The 27,865-nt window shown below is 38.5% G+C and overlaps 1 protein-coding gene and 1 pseudogene across 1 annotated transcript in view; one reads left to right on the top strand and one right to left on the bottom strand.

Annotated features, from left to right (window-relative positions):
• MCM6 (minichromosome maintenance complex component 6) overlaps positions 1–10,625 on the top strand; it is a 38,536-nt gene extending 27,911 nt beyond the window's left edge. Inside the window, exons 14-17 of the mRNA XM_021009486.2 lie at positions 1,591–1,726; positions 2,017–2,172; positions 4,265–4,404; positions 10,022–10,625. Coding sequence (XP_020865145.1) covers positions 1,591–1,726; positions 2,017–2,172; positions 4,265–4,404; positions 10,022–10,138 — 549 coding nt within the window. The 3' untranslated portion in view covers positions 10,139–10,625. The remainder of the gene's footprint in view (positions 1–1,590; positions 1,727–2,016; positions 2,173–4,264; positions 4,405–10,021) is intronic.
• A 16,252-nt stretch (positions 10,626–26,877) lies between these two features.
• On the bottom strand, positions 26,878–27,383 carry LOC110223787 (signal peptidase complex catalytic subunit SEC11C pseudogene; annotated as a pseudogene).
• Between the last annotated feature and the right edge of the window lie 482 nt (positions 27,384–27,865).

The raw sequence follows: 27,865 nt of genomic DNA, 5'->3' as shown, positions 1-27,865 counted from the left end.
TCTGATGGGGAAGGGGGAGAACAGCATGCAAAACCCTATACAAACAGGCTATACACAAGAGAAATCAGAGATAATCAGAGAAAGGTAGTGGGATAGACTTCTTGTAGAAGATGGGATTTTAGTTGGAATTTGAAGGAAGTAAAGAGGGAGAGAATTCCAGGCATACAGGAATGCCAGGGAAGAGTGTCTTGTTTGGGAAACAGCCAGGAGGCTGGTGTCACTGGATCTCAGGGTACATGCGGGATGGGGCGGAGGGGGGGATGGTGTGAGGTATGAGAAGATGGAAAAGTTGTAGGAGGAGCAGGTTGTGAAGGGCTTTGAAGACCAAACAGAGGAATTCATATTTGATCCTGGAGGCAATAGGGAGCCACTGAACTTTATTATGTAGAGGGTGGTGACATGGTCAGACCTGATCTTTTTAGAAAGATCATTCTGACTCTGGGGTAGAGGATGAGCTGGAGTGGGAAGAGAATTGAGGCTGGGAATCCAACCAGTAGGCTGTTATAATAGTCTCAATATTATAATAGTTCCAGTGTGAGGCAATCTGGTCATTTAGGGTGGCAGTGTTGTCAGAGGAGAGAAGGTTCATATACGAGATGTTATAAGGTAAAAATCAACAGGCTCTGGCAGGAGATTAGATTGGGGGTGAGGCAGGGGTAAGAAATAGTGAGGGACAAGATCAACATCTAGGTTAGGTGCCTAGGAAGGTGGTAGCAGCCTTGGCAGTAACGGGGAAGAATGGAAGGGACACCAACTGGCAACATGCTGGGTTTAAGATACCTATGGGATATCCAGGTTGAGGTGTCCAAGAAGCAGTTGGAGATGAAAGGCTGGAGGTCATCAGAGAGGTTAGAGCTAGATAAGTAGATTTGAGAATCATCAGTGTAGAAGCAATAATTGAATCCATGGGAGCTGATGAGATCTCCAAGTGAAAATAATATAGAGGGAGGAAAAAAGAGGGCCCATTCATAAGGCAAGGTAATGAGTACCAGACTTTGGCTTACTCTTATGATCTTCCTCATCTGTTTGGACACCCTCTGGTATCCTAGCAACCTTGCACTCCATCCTCAGCATGTTCTAGGCAGTTATCCATGTATGTTATGTGTAACATGTATAGAAACATGGTACTAGATTTAACTGTATCAGGACAGCGAAGGGATAGTGCTGTGTTTTTAATTAGTAATGGTTTCTCAATGCCAAGTTCCTTAAAGTTAGGATTGATGGAGAAAAGCTATTCTGTTCTCTAAGAGAATGATGTGAAAATTTGCCTGGTTAACTTTTTAGAGCAAGATAATCTAAACAAAGTGCTGTAAACCTTTCAGGTGCCATATAGATGTCATCAATATTGCTGTCATTATCAACTAGTTGATAATCAGAGGAGGAAGATTAGAAAATGAACTACCTTCCATTTGTATGGGGCTTTTTTTTTTCTTTTTTAGTATGCTTATTTCGGGGAAGGGAAGGACTTAGATATTCATTTAATCCTTGTTAAATGTAACTGGTATGTTGGCACGTGTTAATTATGCTTAGATAGACTCTGTTTGATAAATCAACTTAAATGAACATCTGCTCTACTCTGTCCATCTTTAGGTACAACCTAAACATGTGAAGGAAGCATTCAGGTTATTGAATAAATCTATCATTAGAGTAGAGACACCTGATATCAATCTGGATCAAGAGGAAGAGCCCCTGATGGAAGTAGAAGATGGCCCAGATGGCATCAATGGTGAGTCTTGGCACATCTGAGCTTTTTTGGGTTAAGAGACCATGAAAGGTTCCTGAAAGTTTTCTAGAAAAACATGTTGGGCGAAAGGTCATTTAAGAGGGTATGGGAGGAATAATGTACAGGTTAATAATAACATATGAAACTTGTCTAGTCCTTTTAAAGTTTTTGTGGGTCAACCATGGCAGTGACTTAAATTTCAGTCCTTCTTATAGCATCCTCTCCCCGTACTAATAGATTCTGTAAGTTGAGTAACTACATGGAAATATTTATGAGATTTGACTTTAAATTAGGTCATGCTGATGTCCCAGTTACTGTCAACGGAATCAATAGCCACAGTGAAGATGTGAACCAGGACACAGCTCCCAAAGCCTCCTTGAGGCTTGGCTTCTCTGAATACTGCCGCATCTCTAATCTCATTGTGCTACACCTCAGGAAGGTGGAGGAAGGTGAGAATATAGGCTTAGTATGTACACTTTCAGATATCTGTACAAATTGTGTTGAAATAAGTTGCTTCTGATTACCTAGTCTGTCATCTTAAAACTTCAGACCTTGTAAAGAATGAACTTGTGAGAATATCCAGCTTGCCCAAGAAACTTTTTTAGGTGGAGGCAGGAGAGCATAATCAATCCAGATAGGATCCTCACGGCTCCATTGTCAAACTGCAAACTTGCTTTTTTATTATTATTACTGAGTTGGTATTTTTAATGAGACTTTGAAATGGCATTTGGGAGCTGGAAAAAAAACAAAACCACAATTATTTGTTTTCTTTCTAAGCACTCAAAACTCTTTATATAAAAAGTATATGGAATCATTGCTTCTAACAGTTGTTCCATCCAGTATATAAGAATTCACATTTTCAGGCCAAGAAATTAAGACCAGGGAAATAGATGTGAACTATCCCAAGGCCATTTTGAGCTAGAAATAAAATGAATTCCTCATCTTAATCATCTTAAGGCACCTGGGCACTAGAGTGTTTAATTCAGTACTGGGTCACAGTCCCTACATATGCTGCTGTTTTAATGGTTTCCCTGATTTGGAAGAAGCTCCACAGACTGTCTAGTCTAAACTGTACCTGGACAAGTTGTCTTGCTCTTCATTTCTCTGAGAGGTTAAAAGGAAGGAAGTTGGGGTGCAAGATCAGAGTTTTTTTTTTAATTACTCATTAAAAGTCAGTGTGGTTTTTTGGTTCTTGGGATAACCTTTGAGACTGGTTTTTGGCATGCATCACAAGCGCTCGTGCTCTGCCAACATGGGGTCTGCTTTGTTGTCAAGGATTATGAGATACTCTCACCCCGAGCTGCTGACTTTAGAGTTGGGAAGGGGGGAGGAAGGGGACAGACCAGCTACCATTAGAGCAAGTATCAATGTCTGTCCCTATCCCTTTCTTCTCATTTAGGAAGGAAATGAATTCCCAAGAAGGAAGCTCATCGGTTCTTAATATAACTTGTTTTATAACATTTGCACAATGATTTATGCCTCCTGTTCATGTGACATGATCAGCTTCTGTGACTCGCCTCCTCCTTTGACAAATGAGGAAACTGAGGCATGAAGAGGTTTTAAAAACAGGAAATGAGAGCCAAGATGAGATCTAACCACCAAGTCACAATGACTATATTCCCCAAATAAATTCCACTGGATAGTCTTCCTTCCCCTCCACCTCCGTTATGAAAAAGATACTGGTGAGGGGGCAGGTCAGCTAGTCAAGGAAGATATCAGATTTCTAACTATGTAGTGGGTGGTTCCTGCCTGTTGTGGAATGTAGCTAGTTAATATTTAAGACAAGTGATCTCAGCTCCCTGAAATGTCAGTTTAAAGTTTGTGGTCCTCTTTATCCTAGAGTATAAAGACTGATGGTTGATTTGACTCATCTATTTTTTTTCAAGAGGCATATCTGTAACTGGTTTTCAAAAGCAGTCCATGGACTTTTAGGGTGCTTGGTGCTTAAGCTTCATGGAGTTCAGTGAGCACATCTTACAATACTTTCTGTTTGAATCTGTGCAGTAGCATCTTGAGTCCTGGCTGTTCAGCCTGGCTACCCTGGCATTAATGTGTTCTTGGTCACTGGATCATGGGCTCTCTGCTTCTTAAAATCTTGCTTTAATGGATTTCTTTTTTGGAAACATTTGTTCTTCTGAGTGGTTCTGCCTGCCACTCTAATCCTTAACATCCTGCTCATGCCTTCAGCTAAGTTTGGTAGGCACTCCCTTCTCAAGACTGCAGGGCTTAGGAATGTGACAGAAAAGCTTGTGTATATTAAAATCTAATACCTTTAAGCAGATCATTAAATGTAAACCTTGTTTTATTAGATTTTTCTCCTTTTAGCCTAAAGTAAGTTCTCTAATACAAGTAATATGACCAGTTATTCCAGACTCCTGCCGGAGCAGTATAAACTTTATGAAAGCAGCTGTGCCTTCTGACAGGTTGGCAGTAATCTAAACTGCACAGTGTATCTTCTTGTGTACATAAACCCAAGGAGTTGGCATTGCATTTTGGTAGAAGAATAATTTTACCCTTTAAAAAATTTATTTTTCGTTGCAGAAGAGGATGAGTCAGCACTAAAGAAGAGCGAACTTGTTAATTGGTACTTGAAAGAAATAGAATCGGAAATAGACTCTGAAGAGGAACTTATAAATAAAAAGAGAATCATAGAAAAAGTCATTCATCGGCTCATACATTATGTATGTAAAGAAATTCATGTGTCCGTATCTTAATGGGGGAAGATTTTTAGCTTATTTTTTGTATGCTTGGAACTTTATTGGTAAATGTTTATCAATTTCATATTTAACATTGGTGAGTTTCAACCAAGTGTCAGGTTCTGATGGATTCCAAAGCAAGTTTGGGCTTAGACAGCCTGTTAGGTAAATCAAAGACCTTTACTTCCTCTGATGGAAGGTACACAGGTTTACTTAAAGATTAGTTCATGGAAGGTACATAATGATACTCTGGGATCTTTGGTCAAACTTGTCATGGTGCTTATTGGTTGAGTTTATTAGCTTATTTAGTTATATTCAGATAATAAGGATAGATCTGGTATCAGCATCAGGCCACTTTGTAGTTTTTTGTTTTGTTTTTCATTTCTTGTATCTATTGGGTATGGTTGCTACTAGAAAAGAGGACAGGGTTGTATCAGAGACACAACAAACTGAAAATCAGAATTGAATAATAAATTGTGGTGTATTAGTTTGTCTTAAAGTAGGATATGTGTAGAGTTGTCTTTTCACTAGTGAAGAATGAGTTTACCTTCTGTAGTCAGTAAACATTTAAGTGCCTACTGTGTGCCATGTACAAATACCATATTTCACTGCGTAATTGTGGCAGATTTTATGTCATTTGGGGGGGGCACGCAAAAAAAGTGGGTATGCTCATCATGTGAAGCTTTTTTTTTTAAACATGCCTGTATTACTTAAAAATCACTTATTATTAAACTGTCTTGGTGCAATATGAGGATACACAGAATACTCATGAATATACTTTAAAATTGGGAAGATGCAAGTCTTACCATATCACATGACTTGCTCATGGCAGTTTCACCTTCCACCTGCTCCCCTTGCGCCTGGGGCACTTCACTGGGTTGAGTGACAATGCCGTTAGTACTGCAGCACTCTAAACAAACCACGCTAGTCAGCTTTCAGAAATATACTGACAATGCGCTGAGAATTCTAGGCTCATAGCTCACAATGCATGAGAGATACATGTGTATCCATATGCCACTAGTGAATACATTGCTGCTCTGTTTACCTTTTAAGTGGCATGATGAACAGAATTATACCATGCATCAATTTATGCAATGAAAGGTTATAAACCAAATTTTTGGACTGAAAAAGGGGGCGGGGGAAACCAAGGTGTGACAATTACGCAGTGACATATGGTACAAATACAAAAAGAGAGAGGCAATCCTTGCCTTCAAGGAGCTTACAAACTTGTGGGGGAAGGTAAAAACACAAAAGGAAGCTGAAGAGAGACATGGAGAGAGCCTGAGAGGGTTAAGTACCCAGTGCAGGGGCACGGTGAAGTCAGTCAGAAGTCCCAAAGTAGTAAAGCCAGGTGAGAAATGAACTTTTCTGCTTAAATGGAGATTTGGAGTTCACTGCCACATCCTCCAGGCAGAGGGTAGTGATGAGGCAGAGGACCGGGCTGATGAGATCTTACATGATGCTGAGGTTATCTTGGTCATGTGCTTCCTGAAACATGATGGAGAAGTCCCAAAGTGAGACTGGTGAGGATGAGGAGCCATTCATATGCTGTTGGCCTGTAGTCCTTTTTGATCATTGTGAGATCCTGATTAATTTTGGTAATGCAGCCTCTTGATCTTATTTGGCACTGCCACAGGCCAGCTAAGTGGCACAGTGGATAGAATATTGGACCTGTAGTCAGGAAGATCTGAGTTCAAATGCTGACTCAGACACTTAATAGTCATGTGACCCCAGTCAAGTCATTTAATTTCTATCTGCATCAGTTTCTTCAACTGTGAAATAGAGATAACACCTACCTCCCAGAGTTGTTGTGATAATCAAATGAGATCATACATATAAAGCACTTTGCAAACCTTCATATGCTATTTAAATGTTAACTCTCTATTTTAAGCATGTGTGCTGACTGGCCATAGGAGACCCCAGTGCTAGCAGTATATGGGCCTGCTTATTAAATGACTCTATGATAAACAGTGTAGTGGGATAGATTTTTTTGCCGTCAGATGTCCTGGTGATTTTAATGTTGATTTGTAGGATTGTTTTTTAATTCTCTGGATGCTATTGCAATGTTTCCTAATACCCACTTCTCTTCAGACTTGGCTAAGGTGAGTGGAAATTTTAAACTGACTTTGGAAAGTGTGCTGCAGGCACTGCTATCAAAAGAAAACATGGGCATGAAGCCATTTGCCATTAAATAATCCAGATGGCAAGTTCTTACCTTTTTTTTTTAAATTTTATTAGCAGAGGATAAAAATGATTCCTAGTGAAATATGATAAAAATGATACTAAAAACTAGATTAGACATGTGTGATGTGGAAGAATTTACCTAGTCACTTATTAAAAAGTCATCAAGGGTAATATTGAAATAAATCTGATAGAATTTTGAATGTCAGGAGTCTTGTCATTTTGTGAAATCTAAAAATTAGGATGTTATGGTCCATCTGCTTTGAAATAAATCATGTGTTTAAAAGTTATCACCATATGGCTGTGGTGTATTTATGGCTTACCGCTATGGCGGTGCTATTCATTAAGTGCCCGTTTATTAAGCTTGTGCCTGTGTGATACAAGCAAGTTCTGTAGACCCTGTCTCTACTTTTTGAGAGACTAAACAGTCAATTAGCATTTGTGGTCCTACTATGTGCCAGGCATTGCACTAAGTGCTGGAGATAGATAGTAAGGCAAAAAAAAAAAACCATCCCCTGCTCTCTAAAAGCTCCAAGTCTAATGGGGACAAGCCACTGTGTACAAACAGAGGATATACAACAGTTTTGTACAGGATAAATTGAAGGTAGTCTTGGAGGGAAGGCACTAAGATTAAGGAGGACTGGGAAAGACATCTTGTAGTGTGTGAGACTTTAGCTGAGACCTGGACAAAGGTAGGAAAGCTAGGAGGTGGAGATGAGGAGGGAGAGCATTGCAGGCCTGGGGAGCGGCCAGGCAGGACAAGGAGCTGGAGGAACAGCAGGGACGGTGTCACAGGATCAAGGAGTTTGTGTAAGAAAATTGGAAAGGTAAGAGGGGGCCTGGTTATGAAAGTTTTAAAAAGCGCAACATAAGATTTTATATTTGATGCTGGAGGCGGTAGGGAGCCACTGTAGTCTCTTGGATTGGGAGGCGGGGAAGACACATGGTCAGATGTGTGCTTTGGGAAGACCAACTTGGGTGTTAAGTGGAGGAGAGAAGTAAGGAAGGGTAAACAACCAGCAGACTGTAAGAGTCCTGTTGTGAGGTGGCACCAGTGCTGTCAGTGTCGGAGAAGGGGACATATACAGGAGATATAATGAAGGTAGAAATGGTGGGCCTTGGAAACATTGGATACGGGGGGGGGGGTGAGAGAGAGAAAGAGTCCAGGATGACATTTGGGTACCTAAATAACTGGGGCGGGGAGTGGTCGTGGTATCCTCAACAGTAATAGGGAAGTTAGGAAGAGGGAAGTGTTTGAGGGGAGAGATAATGAATTCAGTTTGGGACATCTTGAGTTGAAGATGTCTGTAGGCCATCTGGCTGGAGGTATTTCATCAGCAGTTGGAGATTGGGAGAAAGCTCAGGGCTTGACGAGCAGATCTGAAAGTCATCTGCATAGAGATAATTGAAACCATGAGAACTGAAGGAGTCACCAAGAGAAGTATGTAGAGAAAGGAGGGCCCAGGACAGATCCGTGTGGACCTCTCCATTTAGCGAGTATGGCATAGATGAAGATCTAGCAAAGAATATGTGGAGTGATGGGAGGAGAACCTGGAGACAGCAATGTTACAAACGCCTAGAGAGATGGGTGTAGCCAGGAGACGGGATGATCAGTGGTGTCAGAGACTCTAGAGGGATCCAGAAGGATGAAGATTGAGAAAGGGCCGTTAGATTTACTGATCAAAAGAGCATTGGTAACTTTGGAGAGAGCAGTTTTGGTTGAATGAGGAGGTGGGAAGCCAGCCTGCAAAGATATAAAAAAGAGTAAGAGGAAAGGAAAGGGAGTGTTACTGTAGCCAGACTTTTCAAGGAGGTTAATTTAACCACAGAAAGGATGGGGGGGGGGACAGCTAGCAGGGATGGACGCATAAAGTTAGGGGGGAGCTTTGAAGATGAGGGAGAAAGGGGCATGTAGGTTGGCAGTAGGAAAGCGACTAATAGAGAATGATGGAAAATTAGTGAGATAGTGGGAGGCTAGGGGGGTGGCAGTATGCTGGAGAAGATGGGAAGGAATGAGATAATATACTGAGGGGTTTTCCTTCATGTGGGCTAGAGATAGAGCAGAAGGCATCTGAGTGATGTGGAATGAGGAAAGGGCAGATGAGGCATCTCTCTGAGAGAGGCCTCAGTTTTTTCCGTGAAAAATGAGGCAAAGTGAAAGGGTATGGGGGGAGAAGCTATGGAGGTTTGAGGAGGAATGAAAAGGTTGGGAAGAGCTGCTGTGGAGAGTAGAGAATCAGTGAGGGGGAAGGGGGATTGTATAAAAGACTTGCCTTGCCTTGCCTCGGTGAGGGCCTGTTTGAGGTAATGTAACTGATGTCTGCACAGTTTCATTATTTTCTCTACTTGTATTCAGCAGCTGTTTTGTAGGAGTGGAAGCAGTGGATGGTCAGGGTAATTCAAGGCTGAGGCTCCTTAGGACAAGATCAGTGATAGGAAAAGGGGCAGGAGGCTCAAGAGAAGAGGGTAGCTGGTTCAAGAGGGGAAAGAGGGGAAGAGTGTAGCCAGTGCAGAGGGGACAGCTTGGGGAGAGCTGGGTGAAGCAGGATGTGGGGGTCCCAGCAGGACAAAGAAAAGGATTTGGAGTTGCCACGCAGAAGGAGCAATGAAACGAGGACAAATTGTGATGAGATAAAGAATTTCATGTGAAACACTTGTGGATGGTAGCAAGATGGAGGGTGTCCAATTCTATCCAACTAGGGTTTTTTTATCTGGGACTTGAAGGAAGCCAGGAGACTGAGGGAGAGCATTCTTTGCCTAGCATAATAATATAACTAACATTTCTATAGGTGCCAGGCACTGTACTAAGCATTTTATAAATATCTCATTTGATCCTCACAACAATTCTAGAAGTTGGGTGCTATTATTATCCCTATTTTATGTGGAAACAGAGAAATAGGTTAAGTGACTTGTCCAGGGTCACGCAGATAGAAAAGGTCTGAAGCTAGATATAAACTCAGGTCTTACTGACTTCCAGCCTACTGCTCTTTCTACTCACTATCTAGATGCAACCACTAGTGTATAAATTGTTACAGAGTCCTTTGTTTGGATTTTTTGGCTTATTTTTTTGTTTTCAGACAGGGGGAGCTCAATGGGACAACTGAGATAAAGGAGCATCACTAAGAAATTTGAAATTTGAAAAACACAGTGGGGAGGATAGCTACAGACAAACAGGCCATGCCTGGTGTCAAAAGGTCTGAGCGGGTGTCATGGCATGAAGGGGTCAATGTCTTTCTGAAAAGGAATTGAGTGAGAGAATGGGTAGTGTTGAAATGCATTGGTTTCTTTTGAGGTGAATGAGAGAAAATGGCAGCTACTGATACGATGGCAGGTGCCAGGCTCTTGAAAGGGGGATCACTGTATGCTTAAAATGTCTTACAGGACACTTCCATTTTCTGAAACTTGTTTGTATGTTTTTCAGGATCACGTTCTAATTGAACTAACTCAAGCTGGATTGAGAGGTTCTTCGGAAGGAAGTGAGAGTTTCGAGGCAGACCCCTACCTGGTTGTTAACCCCAACTACTTGCTTGAAGATTAATGGGGATTACAGACACTAGCTGTGTGACCTTGGGCAAGTCACTTAACCCCAACTGCCTAAAAATTAAAAAAAAAGATTAAAGGGGATTTTAAGTGACTAATGACAGAAAACTGGTAGAAAGTGTAAATTCACGAATGCAATAAGAGGCTAAGTGGAAAGAGAGGCTAAAAGGCTGAATTTAGGCAAAGAGGCTAAAAATTTTAAAGGCAGGAAAAGAAGTACATATATTTCTGTGTGTTTCTGTCTCATATTTCTTGAATACACTTATGCTGACATAAGGTCCTGTCCAGTTCAGGCTGGGACCTAGCAACCATGTGGTTTCTGTAATCACAGGAAGGGCTTTAAAACTGTACCTGCTTTTGTTCATGAGGTAGAACATTGTTATCTGTTTCATGGATTCTGTTCCTTTGTTTAAAAAAGACAACCTTTTCTGTTTGACACTACTTTTAAATTTCAAAGGAAAAATAAAATAATTTGTTCTAAAGTTCATTTGTGTAGGATTTATTCCCACCTACTTTTGACAGTGATTGTCAATCACTTTTCTCATATTGGTGGTGGAGGGGGTAGTAATGATGGGAGGGCTATAAATGGTCTAGGTCATGTTCATTGTTTCATCATGGTATGGCAGTGACCCTGCGTTTTAGAAAGCTGTCCTTGAAGCCTGAACTCTGCTGGAAGGGCTTCAAGTAAGGATGCATTGTTCATCAGAGAAACAGGTTCAAAAAAACCTCATCACTAGGGAGTTGGCCACAAATTTTTTGGTTTTGGATTTTTTTGCCATAGCAATTGATTAAAGCCTACTAAAGTATAGAAGAGTCCTCAGCCCCGGGTTTTACACACAGCAAGCACATTAAAGTACATTCAGGCTGATCTACATCACAAATCCTTGATGTACTAATGGAGAAATCAACACAATATTATTTAATCTGGAGACACATTCAATGGGAAGAATTGATTTTAACTCTTGCATTATTTGTCCTTTTGCTTGAAAACAGGAGAACAGAGCAAAATGCATTTCGAAGTCACTTCTAGCTCAAGAATTCTGTACTTTTGATAGCTTATTAATTTTTATATATAATTTATTTTTAGTTTTCAACATTCAGTTCCATAAGATTTTGAGTTTTAATTTTGTCCTCTTCCCTTTCCTTCCCCCTCCCCAAGATGGCATGCAATCTGATATAGGCTCTACTTATACATTCACATTAAACATATGTTCACATAAGTCGTGATGTCAAGAAGAATTAAAACTAATGGGAGGATCAATGAGAAAGAAGAAACAAAACAACAAAAGAAAAGGAGAGCAAATAGTATGCTTCCATCTGCATTCAGACTCCCTAGTTCTTTCTCTGGATGTGGATAGCATTTTCCATCATGAGTCTTTTGGAGTTGTCTTAGATCCTTGCATTGCTGAGAAGAGGTAAGTCTACCAAAGTCAGTTATCGCATGATGTGGCTGTTACTGTGTACAGTGTTCTCCTGGTTCTGTTCATTTCATTCAGCATCATTTCATATAAGTTTTTCCAGTTTTTTTTGAAGTCTGCCTGCTCATCATTTTTTTATAGCACAAAGTATTCCATTATATTCATATACTATAACTTGTTCAGCCATGACAGCTTATTAAATTAAGCCACTTAGTATTTGAAAATTGTTTTCATTGAATTCCTATGGCTTGAGAGTAATTGTTCCTAATTAGGCTTCAACTATTCTGTTTTAAGAAAAGGGAAATGCCATACTTTTCTAATCCACAAAATGCCTAAAGAGTGGAACAGATTTCTAAAGAGTCAGAATACTTCCTTGCCAAATAGTATAAGCATGTCTATCAGAGAGATGATCTAGGTGTTACCAAGTCTTTTGGAAAGATTAGGGTGTTAGAAATTTGATCACATGATCTATCTCTGAAGCACATTAATCCTAGTAAGCACATGGCTATAGTGAGGTCAACAGATTCATGTGAACTTGATGCTTGTTTGTGACATATGATTCATACATGAAGAAAAATAAGGTGGTGTGGTAATGGGTGAAGGAAAAGCACAGATTTGGTGGAGTGTAGAAATTTTTTATATATTTCTGTAGGAAGTACTTGTATGAGTGCCTGTCTCCAGAAATTATTCTTACATATTTTATATTTAACTTGTATGTATGTCCAATAGAATAGAATGAAAACTACTTGAAGATAGGGACTTTTTTTTTATTCTGTATGATTAGATGGTATCTGGCTACATAGTAGGCACTTAAATTCTTGTTCAGTTACATTGGATTAAACTAAACCACTACCAGGGTTGAGGAACCTGAGGCCTCGAGGCCACATGTGGTTTTCTAGGTCCTTAGGTGTGGCATTTTGACTGAGTCCAAGTTACAGAACATATCATTTTGTTAAGGAGATTTGTTCTGTGAAGTATGGATTTAGTCAAAGGGCTGCTCTTGAAGACCTAGAAGGCCACATGTGTCCTCGAGGCTGCAGGTTCCCCACCCCTTCACTATACATTTCAGTGTTTGCAGCATGTTTGACCTTGGATGAAGGTGGAGGGGAAGTAGTTAACTCCCCCTTATTACAGAGTTTGTCAATAATTTGCAAATGTACTGTATTCAGAGTACTGTATAGCAGATAAGTGAATAAATCATAGATATGGTATCTGTAATCTGTACATAGATTAGAGTATGTATGAAGGAACCATGTTCATTTGGCCTGACCTATATCTTGCCATTGGACTCAGATGGCTGTGGAGAAGAAAATGAGGCTGGTCACTGCACAGCCCTTCTTCACATGCCTAGTAAGTGTCTGAAGCCAGGTGTAAACTCAGGAAGAAGAGTCTTCCTGACTCCAGGCCCAGCTCTATCCACTGTGCCACCTATATGCCTGGAGAACATTCCCTTTTGATTGTTTTGAGGTTGTCCTGTTTATATTGTTAAAATCATTGTTGTATTGCTTTTTTGACTCTGTTTACTTTGCTCTGTATCAGTTCATGTACCTCTTTCCATGCTTCTCTATGTTAATTGTATCTGTAATTTCTATTGCCTTTTTTTAATTAATTAATTTTGAATTATCAACCATCACTTCCATAAGCTTTTGAGTTTAAAATTTTTCTCCTCTTCCCTCCCCGCCTGCTTCCCCAAGATGGCATGAAATCTGATATAGGCTATACATATACATTCCTATTAAACATATTTTCACATTAGTAATGTTGTAAGGAAGAATTAGAACCAATAGGAGGAACTACCAGAAAGAGGAAACAAAACATAACAGAAGAAAAAAAAATAGGAAGTAGTATGTTTCGATCTGCATTCAAACTCCGTAGTTCTTTCTTTGGATGTGGATAACATTTTCCATCATGAGGCCTTTGGAGATGTCTTAGATGTTGTATTGCTGAGAAGGGTTAAGTCTGTCGATGTAAGTCATCGCACAGTGTGGCTGTTACTGTGTAAAACATTCTCTTGGTTCTGCTCTCTTCACTCAGCATCAGACCATACAAGTATTTCCAGATTTTTCTGGGAGCCTGTACATCATTTCTTATAGCACAGTAGTATTCCATTACATTCATATACCACAACTTGTACAGCCATTCCCCAACTGATGGGCATCCTCCCAATTTCTAGTTCTTTGCCACCACAAAAAGAGCTGGTATAAATATTTTTTGTACCTGTGGGTCCTTTTCCCATTTGTATGATCTCTCTGGGATATAGCCCTAGAAGTGCTATTGCTGGGTCAAAGGGTCTGCACATTTTTGTAGCCCTTTGGGCATAGTTCCAAATGGTTCTCCAAAATGGTTGTATCATTTCACAACTCCACCAACAATGCATTAGTGTTCCAATTTTCCCACATCTTCTCCAGCGTTTATCATTTTCCTGTTTTGTCATGTTGGCCAATCTGATAGGTGTGGTGTGGTACCTCAGAGTTGTTTTGATTTGCATTTCTCTAATCAATAATGATTAAGAACATTTTTTCATATGACTATAGATGGCTTTAATTTCTTCATCTGAAAACTGGCTGGTCATATCCTTTGACCATTTATCACTTGGGGAATGACTTGTATTCTTATAAATTTGACTTAATTCTCTATATATTTTAGAAATGAGAGATTGGTTGTAAAAATTCTTTCCCAATTTTCTACTTTCCTTCTCATCTTGGTTGCATTGGCTTTGTTTGTGCAAAAACTTTCCGATTTAATGTAATCAAAGTTATCCATTTGCTTTTCATAATATTCTGTATCTCCTGTTTGGTCATGAATTCTTCTGTTCTCCATAAATCTGATAGGTAGGGGCAGCTAGGTGGCACAGTAGATAGAGCATCAGCCCTGGATTCAGGAGGACCTGAGTTCAAATCCAGCCTCAGATACATAACACTTACTAGCTGTGTGACCCTGGGCAAGTCACTTAACCCCATTGCCTAACCAAAAAAACAAAACAAAGGATAAATCTGATAGGTAAACTATTCCTTGCTCTCCCAGTTTGCTTACAGTATGAGCCTTTATATCTAAATCATGAACCCATTTTGACTTTATTTTGGTATATGGTGTGAGATTTGGGTCTATGCCTAGTTTCTGCCATACTCTTTTCCAGTTTTCCCAGCAGTTTTTTTCAAAGAGTGGGTTCTTATCCCAGAAGCTGGGGTCTTTGGGTTTATCAAATAATAGATTACTATAGTCATTGACTACTGTGTCTTGCATATTTAACCTATTCCACTGATCCACCTCCCTATTTCTTAGCCAGTACCAAGCAGTTTTGATGATTGCTGCTTTATAATACAATTTAAGATCTGGAATTGCTAGGCCACCTTCCCCTGCATTTCTTTTCATTAGTTCCCTTGATATTCTGGACCTTTTGTTATTCCAAATGAATCTTATTATTTTTTCTAACTCTATAAAATAATTTTTTGGTAGTTTGATTGGTATGGCACTGAATAAGTAAATTAGCTTAGGTAGGATTGTCATTTTTATTATATTAGCTCGGCCTACCCATGAGCAACTGATGTTTTTCCAATTATTTAGATCTGATTTTATTTGTGTGAAAAGTGTTTTGTAATTGTGTTCATAGAGTTCCTGGGTTTGTTTTGATAGGTAGACTCCTAAATATTTTATAATGTCTACAGTAAGTTTAAATGGATTTCTCTTTCTATCTCTTGCTGTTGGGCTTTGTTGGTAATATATAGAAATGCATGATTTATGTGGGTTTATTTTATAGCCTGCAACTTTGCCAAAGTTGTTTATTATTTCAAGTAGTTTTTTACTTGATTCTCTAGGATTCTCTAAGTATATCATGTCATCTGCAAAGAGTGATAGCTTTGTTTCTTCTTTGCCTATTCTAATGCCTTCAATTTCTTTTTCTTCTCTTATTGCTAAAGTTTCCAGTACAATACTGAGCAACAGTGGTGATAATGGACATCCTTGTTTCACCCCGATCTTATTGGAAATGCTTCTAGCTGTCCCCATTACATATAATGCTTGCTGAAGGTTTTAGATAGATGCTATTTATTATTTTAAGGAAGACTCCATTTATACCTATGCTTTCTAGTGTTTTTAATAGGAATGGGTGTTGTATTTTGTCAAAAGCTTTTTCTGCATCTATTGAGATGATCATGTGGTTTCTGTTGGTTTTGGTGTTATGCTCAATTATGCTGATAGTTTTCCTAATATTGAACCAGCCCTTGCATTCCTGGTATAAATCCTACCTGGTCATAGTGTATTATTCTTGTGATAAGTTGTTGTAATCTATTTGCTATATTTTGTTTAAAATTTTTGCATCTATATTCATTAGAGAAATTGGTCTATAATTTTCTTTCTCTTTTGACTCTTCCTGGTTTAGGTATCACCATATTTGTATCATAAAAAGAATTTGGTAAGACTCCTTCTTCACCTATTTTCCCAAATAGTCTATATAGTATTGGAATTAATTGTTCTTTAAATGTTTGATAGAATTGCATGTAAATCCATCTGGCCCTGGAGATTTTTTCCTAGGGAGTTCATCAATGGCTTGTTCAATTTCTTTTTCTGAGATGGGGTTATTTAAGTATTTTACTTCCTCTTCTGTTAATCTGGGCAATTTATATTTTTGTAAATATGTATCCATTTCACTAAGATTGACAAATTTGTTGGCATATAGTTGGGCAAAATAATTCCTAATTATTGTTTTAATTTCCTCTTCCTTGGTGGTATTCACCCTTTTCATTCTTGATACTAGTAATTTGGTTTTCTTCTTTTTTTTTTAATTAAATTAACCAAAGGTTTATCTATTATTTTTTTTTTTCATAAAACCAGCTCTTAGTTTTATTTATTAGTTCAATAGTTTTCTTAATTTCAATTTTATTAATTTTTCCTTTGGTTTTCAATATTTCTAACTTGTGCTTAGTTGAGGATTTTTAATTTGTTCTTTTTCTAGTTTTTTTAGTTGTATGCCCAATTCATTAATCTCCTCTTTTTCTATTTTATTTATGTAAGCATTTAGAGATATAAAACTTCCCCTAAGAACTGCTTTGCTGCATCCCATAAGTTTTGGTATGTTGTCTCATTATTGTCATTCTCTTGAATGAAATTATTGATTGTTTCTATGATTTGTTGTTTGACCCAATCATTTTTTAGGATTAGATTATTTAGTTTCCAATTATTTTTAGTCTATCTTTCCATGGCCCTTTATTACATATAATTTTTATTGCATCATGATCTGAAAAGGATGCATTTAATATTTCTGCCTTTCTGCATTGGATTGTGAGGTTTTTATGCCCTAGTACATGGTCAATTTTTGTGTATGTGCCATGTACTGCTGAGAAAAAAGTATATTCCTTTCTATCCCCATTCAGTTTTCTCCAGAGGTCTATCATACCTAACTTTTCTAATGTTCTATTCACCTCCTTAACTTCTTTCTTGTTTATTTTGTGGTTAGATTTATCTAGTCAGAAGGGGGAGGTTCAGGTCCCCCACTAGTATAGTTTTGCTGTCTATTTCTTCCTGTAACTCCCTGAACTTCTCCTCTAAGAATTTGGATGCTATACCATTTGGTGCATATATGTTTAGTAATGATATTACTTCATTGTCTATGGTGCCTTTTAGCAGGATGTAGTTTCCTTCCTGATCTCTTTTGATCAGATCTATTTTTGCTTTTGCTTTGTCTGAGATCAGGATTGCTACCCCTGCTTTTTTTACTTCAGCTGAAGCATAATATATTCTGCTCCAGCCTTTTACCTTTACCCTGTGTTGTTCTTTTTTCAAATGTGTTTCCTGTAAACAACATATTGTAGGATTATGGTTTTTAATCCATTCTGCAATCTGTTCCGTTTTATGGGAGAGTTCATCCCATTCACATTCACAGTTATGATTACTATCTGTGTCTTTCTCCATCCTTTTTCCCCCATTTATGCTTTTCTTTCTCCTTTTCCTTTCCCCCTCACTAGTGTTTTGCTTTTGACCACCACCTCCTTCAGTCCCCCTCCCTTCTATTATCCTTTCCCTTTTCTTCCCCTTTACCTTACTGCTTCTTCCCTCCCTTTCTTCCCCTCCTTTTCTTTCCCCTTTTCCCTCCTACTGCCTATAGGGCAAGTTAGATTTCTATACCTAACTGATTATGTTATCCCTTCTTGAGCCAAATCTGATGAGAGTAAGGTTCAAACAATGCTCACCCCTCTTCTTTCCCTCTGCTGTAATAGGTTTTTTGTCTTTTCCTGTTTACCCTTGTCTGCCTCCTCCTTTCTCAGTACATTTTCTAAGATCAGATTAATCCACTTATTTGGATCCATTTAACCCACTTGATTAGATTTTTTTTTATCATTACATCAAAGTCAACTAATATCCACCCCTTTATGTATACTCCTTTAACATGGTGTAATAACAATACAGTTCTCAAGAGTTGCAAGTGTCATATTCCCTTGTAGGGATTAAACAGTGCCCTTATTAACAACATATTGTATCTTTCTGTCCCATTTACCTTTTTATGTCTTCTTGAGTCTGTACTTGAAGATCAAATTTTTTGTTGAGCTCTGGTCTTTTTATCAGGAAGTTTGGAAGTCCCCTATTTATTGAATTAAATGATGCTCATTTTTGCTGGGTAGTTGATCCTTGGCTGCATCCAAGCTCCTTTGCCTTATGGAATATCATGCCCATGGTCTTTTAATGTAGAAGCTGCAAGGTCCTGTGTAATCCTGACTGTGGTTCCATGATATTTAAATTGTTTCTTTCTGGCTGCTTGCAGCACCTTCTCTTTCATCTGGTAATTTTGGAATTTTGCTATTATATTCCTTGGTTTTCAATTTGGGATCTCTTTCAGGGTGATCAGTGGATTCTTTCTATGGTTATTTTCCCTTCTGGTTCTAGGACTTCAGGGCAGTTTTCCTTTATGATTTCCTGAAAGATACTGTCCAGGCTCTTTTTTTCATCATGATTTTCAGGTAGTCCAATAATTTTTAAATTGTCTCTCCTGATCGATTTTCCAGGTCAGTTGTTTTAATATTTTATTTTCATTTTATCATTTTTTCATTTTTTTGTTTCTGTTTGACTGATTCTTGCTCTCTCATAGAGACATTAGTTTCCATTTGTCCAATTCTATTTTTAACAGATTGTTTTCTTCTGTTAGTTTTTGTACTTCCCCAATTGGCCAATTGTTTTTTTAGGGACTTGTTTTCTTCAGTGTACTTTTTTTCCAATTGGCCAATTGTATTTTTTAAGGACTTTTCTACTTCTCTCATTTGACTTTAAAATCCTTCTTGAGCTCTTCTTAGAAGGCTTTTTGGGCTTCAAACCAGTTCATATTTCCTTTTGAGGGTTTCAGATGTGGGTTTGTTGACAATGTTGTCCTCTTCAGAATTTCTGCCTTGATCTTCACTTTTCTCATAATATGAATCTAAAGTATGTTTCTTTTTACTCGTGGTGTTTGCTTATTTCCTGGCCTTTAAAGAGATTGAGCTCTTCTGCTGGGGAGCAGAGGGCACTGACCCAAGCTTCTTGTGTTGGGAGCCTAGGGCTTGGTCACTGGCTTTGTGGGCTGGGGCAGTCAGAGGCTGTAGGGTTCTATCAGCTTACCTGGTATTGGGCTGGAATCAGCAACACTGGAAATCTAGGGGTAGCATTGGGTAGTCAGGCCCCTGGATGCTGCCTGCTTTTCCTTTTCCTTTTGCTTTCTTCAGCTCCTTTCAGATGGATGTTGCAGGATGTTTATCCACCTGGGGCCCCTTGGAGCTCTTCACAGAGTTTTGCTGAAGCACTGAGAGATGCTAGAGAATGCTAAGGCTCCTGGTGGTTTTCTGAGCTGGTTTCCACTGGTTCCCCCTACCGTCAGTAAGGCACTGGGAGGTCCAGGTTTTGGTGTTTGCCTGCTCCACCACCTGGGTTTCAGGATCTCTTCCTGGTATGCTGAGGTGGGACTTTCAGCTAGCTTGCTGGGATGCCTCCCGTTCTGTACTGCTCCCCTTCCCCCAGGGCAGGAGGGGCCTTTTGTAATTTCTAACAGTATAGTAACAATCCATACATTTATGTACTATAATTTGCTTATCCATTCTTCAGTCAGTGGTCTTGTATTCCTAATCTATTCCAGTGATCCACCACTCTATTTCTTTTTTTAAAATATTTTTTAAGATTTATTTTTAGTTTTCAGCATTAACTTTTATTAGAGTTTGAGTTTCAAATATTCCCCCTCTCCCCTCCTCAAGATGGCATGCAATCTGATACAGGGTATACATGTACAATCATATTAAACATATTTCCACTTTAGTTATGTTATGAAAGAAGAATCAGAACAAAAGGGAAAAACTACAAGAAAGAAAAAAAAGAGAGATAGAGAAAATAGTATGCTTCAATCTGCATTCAGACTCCGAATCAATACCATTTTCCATCATGAGTCTTTTGGAATTGTCTTAGATCATTGTATTGCTGAGAAGAGCTAAGTCTATCAAAGTTGGTCATCATACATTGTTGCCGTTACTGTGTACAATGTTCTGGTTCTGTTCACTTCACTAAGCATCAGTTCATGTAAGTCTTTCCAGGCTTTTCTGAAATCCGTCTGCTCATCATTTCTTATGGAACAATAGTATTCTATTACATTCATATACCACAACTTGTTCAGCCATCCCCCAGCTGATGGGCATCCCTTCCATTTCCAATTCTTTGCTACCACACACCATGCTGTTTCTTAGCCAGAACCAGATAGTTTTGATGACTGCCACTCTATAATATAGTTTGAGATCTACCACTTTCCTTTGCATTTTTTCATTAATTCCCTTGATATTCTTGACCTTTTCTTCTTCTTCTTCTTCTTTTTTAGTCAATTGGGGTTAAGTGACTTGCCCAGGGTCACACAGCTAGTAAGTGTCAAGTGTTTGGTCTGAGGCCGGATTTGAACTCAGGTCCTTCAGACTTCAGGGCCAGTGCTCTACCCACTGTGCCACCTAGCTGCCCTGACCTTTTGTTCTTTCAGATAAATTTTGTTATTATTTTTTCTAGCTCTATAAAATAAAATTTTGGTAGTTTGATTGGTATGGCACTGAATAAGTAATTAAAATTGTCGTTTTTATTATATTGGCTCAGCCTACCCAGGAACAATTGATATTTTTCCAGTTGTTTAGATCTGACTTTATTTGTGTGAAAAGTGTTTTGTAATTGTGTTCATATAGTTCCTAGGTTTGTCTTGGCAGGTAGATTCCTAAGTATTTTATATTGTCTACAATTATTTTAAATGGAATTTCTCTTTCTATCTCTTGCTGCTGGGCTTTGTTGCTAAGTTATAGAAATGCTGATGATTTATCTATTTATGTATGTATTATATCACCCTTTATGTCTAAATCACGTGCCCATTTTGATCTTACTTTGGAATCTGGTGTGAGATGTTGGTCTGTTCCTGGTTTATGCCAAGTTGCTTTCCAGTTTTCCCAGCAATATTTGTCAAATAGTTCTTGTCCCAAAAGCTTGGATCTTTGCATTTATCAAAAACTAGACTACTGTGGTCATTTACTGCTGTGTATTGTGTACCTAATCTATTTCACTGGTCTGATGTGGACATTTTAGTCATTTTATTTGTATAATTCCAAATTACTTTCCGAAATGGTTATACTGATTCACAGCTCCAACAGCTGTGTCTCTCTTCCCACAATTTTTTCACCATTGATTGTTCATGTCTTTTGTCATCTTTGCCATTTTGTAAAGGCATGTGTGTGTATATATATATGTATGTATATTTGCACAGCTTTTCATTTTTATGTATATATATTTACAAAGCTTTTCATTTTTGTGGAATTAAAGTTATCTATTTTATCTTTTGGAATTGCCTCTAAACCTTGTTTGGTTAATAACACATCTCCTAACCATATGGTATATGAAAGGCATATGATCTACATCTCTTCTTGTTCGTCCTTTGTTCTCAAGGCAGACCAATAATGTCACCCTTGTGAATGCAATGACTTGTAAGTGAATTGGATTTAAGTGAGTCAGAGCTTCCTAAAGCCTCACTCTATCCTCCAGAATCATCAAAATTCAGTGGCAAGACAAAAGTCAAGATGATAGCCAGTGGCCCAGGATGCAGTGGACCACCTTGACTTTTCTAAATTAAGGTCTTTCCCAGGTTTCAGTTTGTCTGAGGCCATGCCCATTCATGACTAAGGGCTGTTTAAGAATTGAGACAAAAGATGACCTAAGTTACTGTCATAAAAATATCAGTCTGGGAGGGGAAGACTCCTCAAAGTTTTTGGCCAGAACAGAAAACAATTCCTGTTTACATTCATTCTAAGCTTTGAAAACCTAAATAGAGCTACAGAGCCTCTGTGCCACGGCAGTTGTTTTCTGTTCTACTTCTCTTCTAATTTTTTATGATATGATCTTTAATATTATGGTCATGTGTCCATTTAGAATGTATTGTGGAATATGGTGGCTTTAAGGTATTGGTCTAAGCCTAATTGCTGCCAGACTGCTTTGCAGTTTCCCCAGCAGTTTTTATCCAATCAGGAGATCTTCCCTAGGTAATTTATGTTTTCCTGTTTATCAACTGCTGGGTTATTTTCATTGTTTCTGAATCTCCCTTTTCTAGGCTGTTCCATAGATCTACCTCTGTGCCTTTTAGCCAATACCAAATGTCTTTGATTAGTGTTGCTTTTTAATATAGTTTGAAGTCTCTGATACTTCCCCTACTTCTGTGTCACTTTTCATTACTTTCCTTGATATTCTAGACCAGGGGTGGGGAGCCTGAGGCCGGAAGGCCGCCTGTGACCTTAAAGCTTCAGGTTCCCCACCTCTGTTCTAGACCTTTTCTTTTTCTAAATGAATTTTATTATTACTTTATCAAGTTCTCTAAGTATCCTCTTGATAATTTGCATTAAAACTACAAATGTATATTTCTGATGTTGTCATTTTATTATATTGGCGTGGCCCGATGATCAGCATTAAACATTCTTTCAGCTACTTAAGGTGTACCTTATTTCTTTAAAGGAACACTTTGTAATTGAATCTACATAAGTGTTTTCTGTGTTTTGGTAGAGCGATCCCTATTTTATGTATTTTGTAGGTATTTTGACTGGAATTTCCTTTTCTAGAATTGCATTTTGGAGATCATCATATGTTGATTTTTGAGGGTTTATTTTGTAGCCTGCAACTTTTGCTGAATCTCTGGGATTTTCTTAGTAAACCATCATGTCGTCAGCAATTAGGGATAGTTTTATCTCCTCTTTACCTACCTTCATGCCTTTAATTTCTTCTTCTTGTCTTATAGCTATTGCTAGTATATACAGAACCATGTTAGATAATAGTGGGGAGATTGGGCATCCTTGCTTTACTCCTGTAGTTACTGGGAATATATCTCATATTTTCCAATACTTCTCCTATCTCTCCATTACATATGATGCTTCCCTGTGGTTTTAGAGAGATACTTCATATGACATTTTAAAAAATTCCCCGATGCCTATATTTTATAATATAAATGAATGTTGTATTTGTCAAAGATTTTTTTTGTATTGATTGAGATAATCATGTGGTTTTGAATTTTTTTTAATATAATTAATTATGTTTATCATTTATATAATGTTTAACCATCCTTGCCTCCCTGTTATAAATCCAACTTGGTCATGATGAATGATTTCTTGGATGAATCTCTGTAGTCTGTTTGGTAGGATTTTATTTAAAAATTTTGAATCAGTATTCACTAATGATATTGGTCTATAGTTCTCCTTCAGTGCTTTATCCTTCTCTGGTTTAGGTATTTGAACTAATTTTGTCTCATAAAAGGAGTTTTGTAGAATGCTTTCTTTCTCAACTTTCGAGAATAATCTGTGTATTATTGGTATAATTTTTCTTTAAAAGTTTGATAGAATTCTCCAGTAAATCTGTCACTACCAGTCTCTTCTCCCCCCCCCCTCCGCCCCGGTAATTCCTTTACACGTAGTTTTATTTCCTTTTCTGATATTGGGTTATTCAGTTACTGGCTCTGTCTGGTTTTCAGTTATTGGGGTATTTTATGTTTTCGAAGGTATTTCTCTAATTGTTTTGTTCTGTTTTGTTAGCATACATAATAGGTTCTTATAATAGCTATTATTTCTTCTGGCTTTGATAGTTTTCATTTTGTTAGTTTATTGTTTTGTTGATTTGACTTTCTGCCCTCTTTTTTTAATCAAGTTGACCAATTTATAAATTTTAATAGTCTTCTTAAAGAACCAGCTTTTAGTTTTATTTATTTCCATGTTTTTTTTGTTTTTAGTTTATCTATTTTCCTCTAATTCTTAATATTTCTTCTTTTGTGCTTATTTTAAGTTTATGTGATGAATTTCTGATTTAAAAAATGCATATTCATGATAGTAATGTTAGCAATTACATAGCACTTTGAGATTTGCAAAGGAGTTTACAAATATTACCTCATCTGATCTTCACAATTACCTTGAGAGGTAGATGCTATTATTATCTCCATTTTACAGGTGAGGAAAGTGAGGCAAACAGAGGTTAACCTTAAAGCACTATGCAGATGTTAGCTATTATTAAATGATTGCTGGTTTATTATCGAACCATAAAATATCAGCATAAGTAATTTAGAGAAACTCAGGACAACTTGTTTGAACTGAAACAGAGCAAAGTAAGCAGGACCAGGAGAATGTTATACAAATTGAGCATAATAGTATAAATAACAATAACACAAAAAGGTAACTGAATGCAAAATAAATGTAATGAGTAATATTGAATCCAGACATAATATGTCCACAGATGCTGAAGGTGGCAGATGCCCTCATGGAAAATGTTTATTGTATTGTTGAGAAAATCCTTTAATTATTATACTGTTTAAATCTAACTTTATTTGACTAGACATTGTTTGAACCCAGAATGTTACCCTGACCTCAGTAACTCTCCAGGCATGCCAGAGCAGGAATTTTGCGTTCCCCCAGGTCCTGGACCCATCACTCACCCAGGTCTTGTTTTAGGTTCACCCAAAACAGCATTGGCCTTCACTTGAATTTTATTGAATGCTTATCTATGTCAATCTTTCTAATTTTCAAGCTGCCTTTTCTGGCAGTTTGTGTATGAGTACCCTTATCTAAATCCTATATAACATAAACCTTCCAGACACTGGATGAGAGGGTGCCACACCTTCTTTCTGGTTTGTTCTCCTCCATCAAATAACTTAGTAAGTTTCTTTCTAAAACTATTTCAAATTTTGGAGTTCTCATGAACCATACCCTCCATGGTCCATAGTCTGCTTATAGTTCTTAAGTCACTCAGCTGTATCCAGTTTTTCATGACCCTATGGAGCATGGCATGCCACTACTGTCCATGGGGTTTTCTTGACAAGGATGCTGGGGTGGTTTGCCATTTCCTTCTGCAGTGGATTAAGGTAAACAGAGGTTAAAAAGCTTGCCCAAGTCACATAGCTAGTAAGTATGTGAATCTGGATTTGAACTCAGGTATTCTTGACTCCAGGGCCAGTGCTCTGGTCACTGCGCCACCTAGCTACCACCATAGGCTACAGTATGTTCTCTTTCTTTGTGCTGAGTACATAGTTTATAGTTTATTTTTACAGATAATCTGTGTTAATCATTACCTTTTACAATCCTTTAGCATTTTACAATTCCAGATTTTGTATTTAAATACCAAAGATCCCTGCATCTTTAGAATTTGTCATTAGAAATGGAGCTGGCTTGGAATATACTGTTTGTTCTTCTGTCCAGTTTTCCCTGCTGGGCAGTGGACTGGGAATCTACCCGGAATTTCATTGCAGCTGCTGGCCCTCTTCCCAGTGATGTGATTCAGGACAAGAATCATCCATTAAGTGAGCAAGGGTCTAACCTTGCAGCACCTAGCCTGGATGCTCACATCTGCAGTCAGTCATTGATTGCCACCTTGCCCGAATACTTTGCCAGCCTTTATGCCAGTGGGGTGACCCACTATAAAGTCTTTCTTCCTTGGGCACAACTTCTCCCAACAGGAAGCTCCCGGGAGCCAGACAAGAGCACAGTACAGTGCTACAGAAGACTTCTTGAGGTGCTCAGGGCCTCTCAGCTTCAGCCATTGGTGGTCCTGCACCATCAGACATTACCCAAACAAGCCCTGGCCTCCCCATCTGGGGCCTGGAAAAGTGACCTCTTTGTTGGCCTCTTTGCAGACTATGCTTTCTTTGCCTTCCACACGTTTGGGGACCTGGTTGAGATCTGGTTCACTTTTAGTGACTTAGCATCAGTGATGGAGGATCTTCCCCACCAGGAGTCAAGGTCTTCTCGTTTTCAGGCCATTGCCAATGCGCACAGAAAAGCCTACAATGTCTACCATGAAAATTTCGCTTCTCAAGGTGAATGAAAATGTGTTTAGATTCTTGTGCTACAATGAGAAAGCTGATCTGGCATTCAGTAAACCCACCCAGGTGATTTTGTTTGACATTAGGCAAATCACTTCATTTCTAGCTCTTAGCTTCTTTTGTTGTAAAATGAGTGAGGTTGAATGCAAAGGGGAGAGAGGGAGGAAGGATTAAGAGGCAGCATGGTATAGTGGAAAGCAGGTCATGCTGGAAACCAGAGGGTCTGGGTTCAAATCAGGTATGAGGAAGACTAATCTGGCCTCAGACGCTTAGTAGCTGTGTGATCCTGGACAAGTCACTTAACCCTGTTTTCCTCAGTTTCCTCAACTGTAAAGTGAGCTGGAGAAGGAAATGGCAAATCACTTTATTATCTTTGCCAAGAAAACCCTAAATGGGATCACAAAGAGTCAGACACAACTGAAACGACTGAACTGATGACCTGGGGCAAGTCACAACCTTTCTGGACCTTGGTTTTCCAAATGGTAAAATCAGAAGGGTTGGCTTAGAAGACTTTGAAGGGTCCTTTACATTTCTAAATCTTTGATCTTCTAATTATATGCATATTGATGATTATGTGAACATTGATTACAATAATATGTGGTACAAACATATGTATATATAATATACAGAGATGAAATGAGCAGGGTTGGAAGAGCCATTGGAGGTCATCATGCAAACAAAGAAGGCTTAAATTTCTTAAATCATGAATAGGTTTGAAAGATGTTTCTTATTGGTTTAAGTTAATTTAGAGGCAGTAAGGTACAGAGGAAAGAGCATTGGATTTGTAGTCAGAGGACCTGGGTTCGTGTCCCACCTCTTCCAGCACCTATGCCCACAGAACATCTGCTCAGTTTTAGGTCCCTATAATTATCTGTTCTTTTTTTTTAAATTATTTACTGATGAGCCATTTATTTGGATGAGACAAAAAAATCTGCACACTGTTTTCCTTTATATAGAAAGTAAAACATTTCAAATACATTAGTTTTTGTTCTTTCAGTTGAATCTATTTCAGTCCAGACCCAGGAATTGCTTCTCATTTGAAGATTCACGTTTCAGTAACATATATGCGCCCATTGCAGCCCAAAGAGTATACTTGAATTTTGGATAATCATTCATGATTATGGTAGCCATCCCAACATATGGCAAAAACCCTCTTGTTCTTCCTACAGCATCCTCCTTTTCTAGCCAGTTTTGACCTTCTTTGTACAAACCTCTATCATCAACTTCATTATCTCCTTTAATCAGAAATTTGACATTTCCATTGTCTTTTTCCTGAACTTTGATGACTCTGTGAACTTTTTCACCAGCTCTAATAGGATCTTCCCAGAAATTTGTTAAAAACAGGTCTCTTCTATGAAATGCTGATTCCATACTGCCTCTCAGAACCACCACAATAGGGCTTTTGCTCCCAGTGACAACTATCAAGCCTTTCCATATCATAAGAGTGGAAGATACAATCATGGCAAAGTTTAAAATCTGCTAATACACTTCCTTAAGTCCCCAAAGATGTCCATGGTGGCTTCCTGAAGCCGATCCCCAAGGACACCACGTACCACAGGAAGGAAGACAAGGGCAGAGCAGGCAAGTGGACTCCGAGCAAGGAGCTGTTACTGGAGCAATGTTGGCCCCCCACTCCCTCCCTTCCTGCTTCCTGGCCCGCTTGTCTGGACTCTAATAATCTTTTCTTAATCTTCTCCCTCCTTCACCCAAATCCGTTTAACAAAGCCCCACATAATTTCCCATACACTTGACTGACTTATCCACAAATTCTTTAGTGATTGTGCCCTGGTAGCCCAGATATTACTGTGTGGCTTAGGACAGTAGAAATTGTATTTCAAAGGACCTTAGAGATTATCTAGTCAGATGTATTCATTTTATTCATGAGGACATTAAAATCAAGAGATGTGAAGTGACAAGTTATGCAGGTGTTAATGGCAGTCAGCACTCAAACCTGGGCCTTCTGACTTGACCACAGCAAAGTATCCATCCTCCTTCC

This window comes from Phascolarctos cinereus, unplaced genomic scaffold, assembly GCF_003287225.1.
Source record: "Phascolarctos cinereus isolate Bilbo 61053 unplaced genomic scaffold, phaCin_HiC Scaffold_726;HRSCAF=1367, whole genome shotgun sequence".
Classification (NCBI taxonomy): domain Eukaryota; kingdom Metazoa; phylum Chordata; class Mammalia; order Diprotodontia; family Phascolarctidae; genus Phascolarctos; species Phascolarctos cinereus.
The sequence above is the reverse complement of the archived record's forward strand: the minus strand, read 5'-3'. Positions and strand labels throughout refer to the sequence as shown.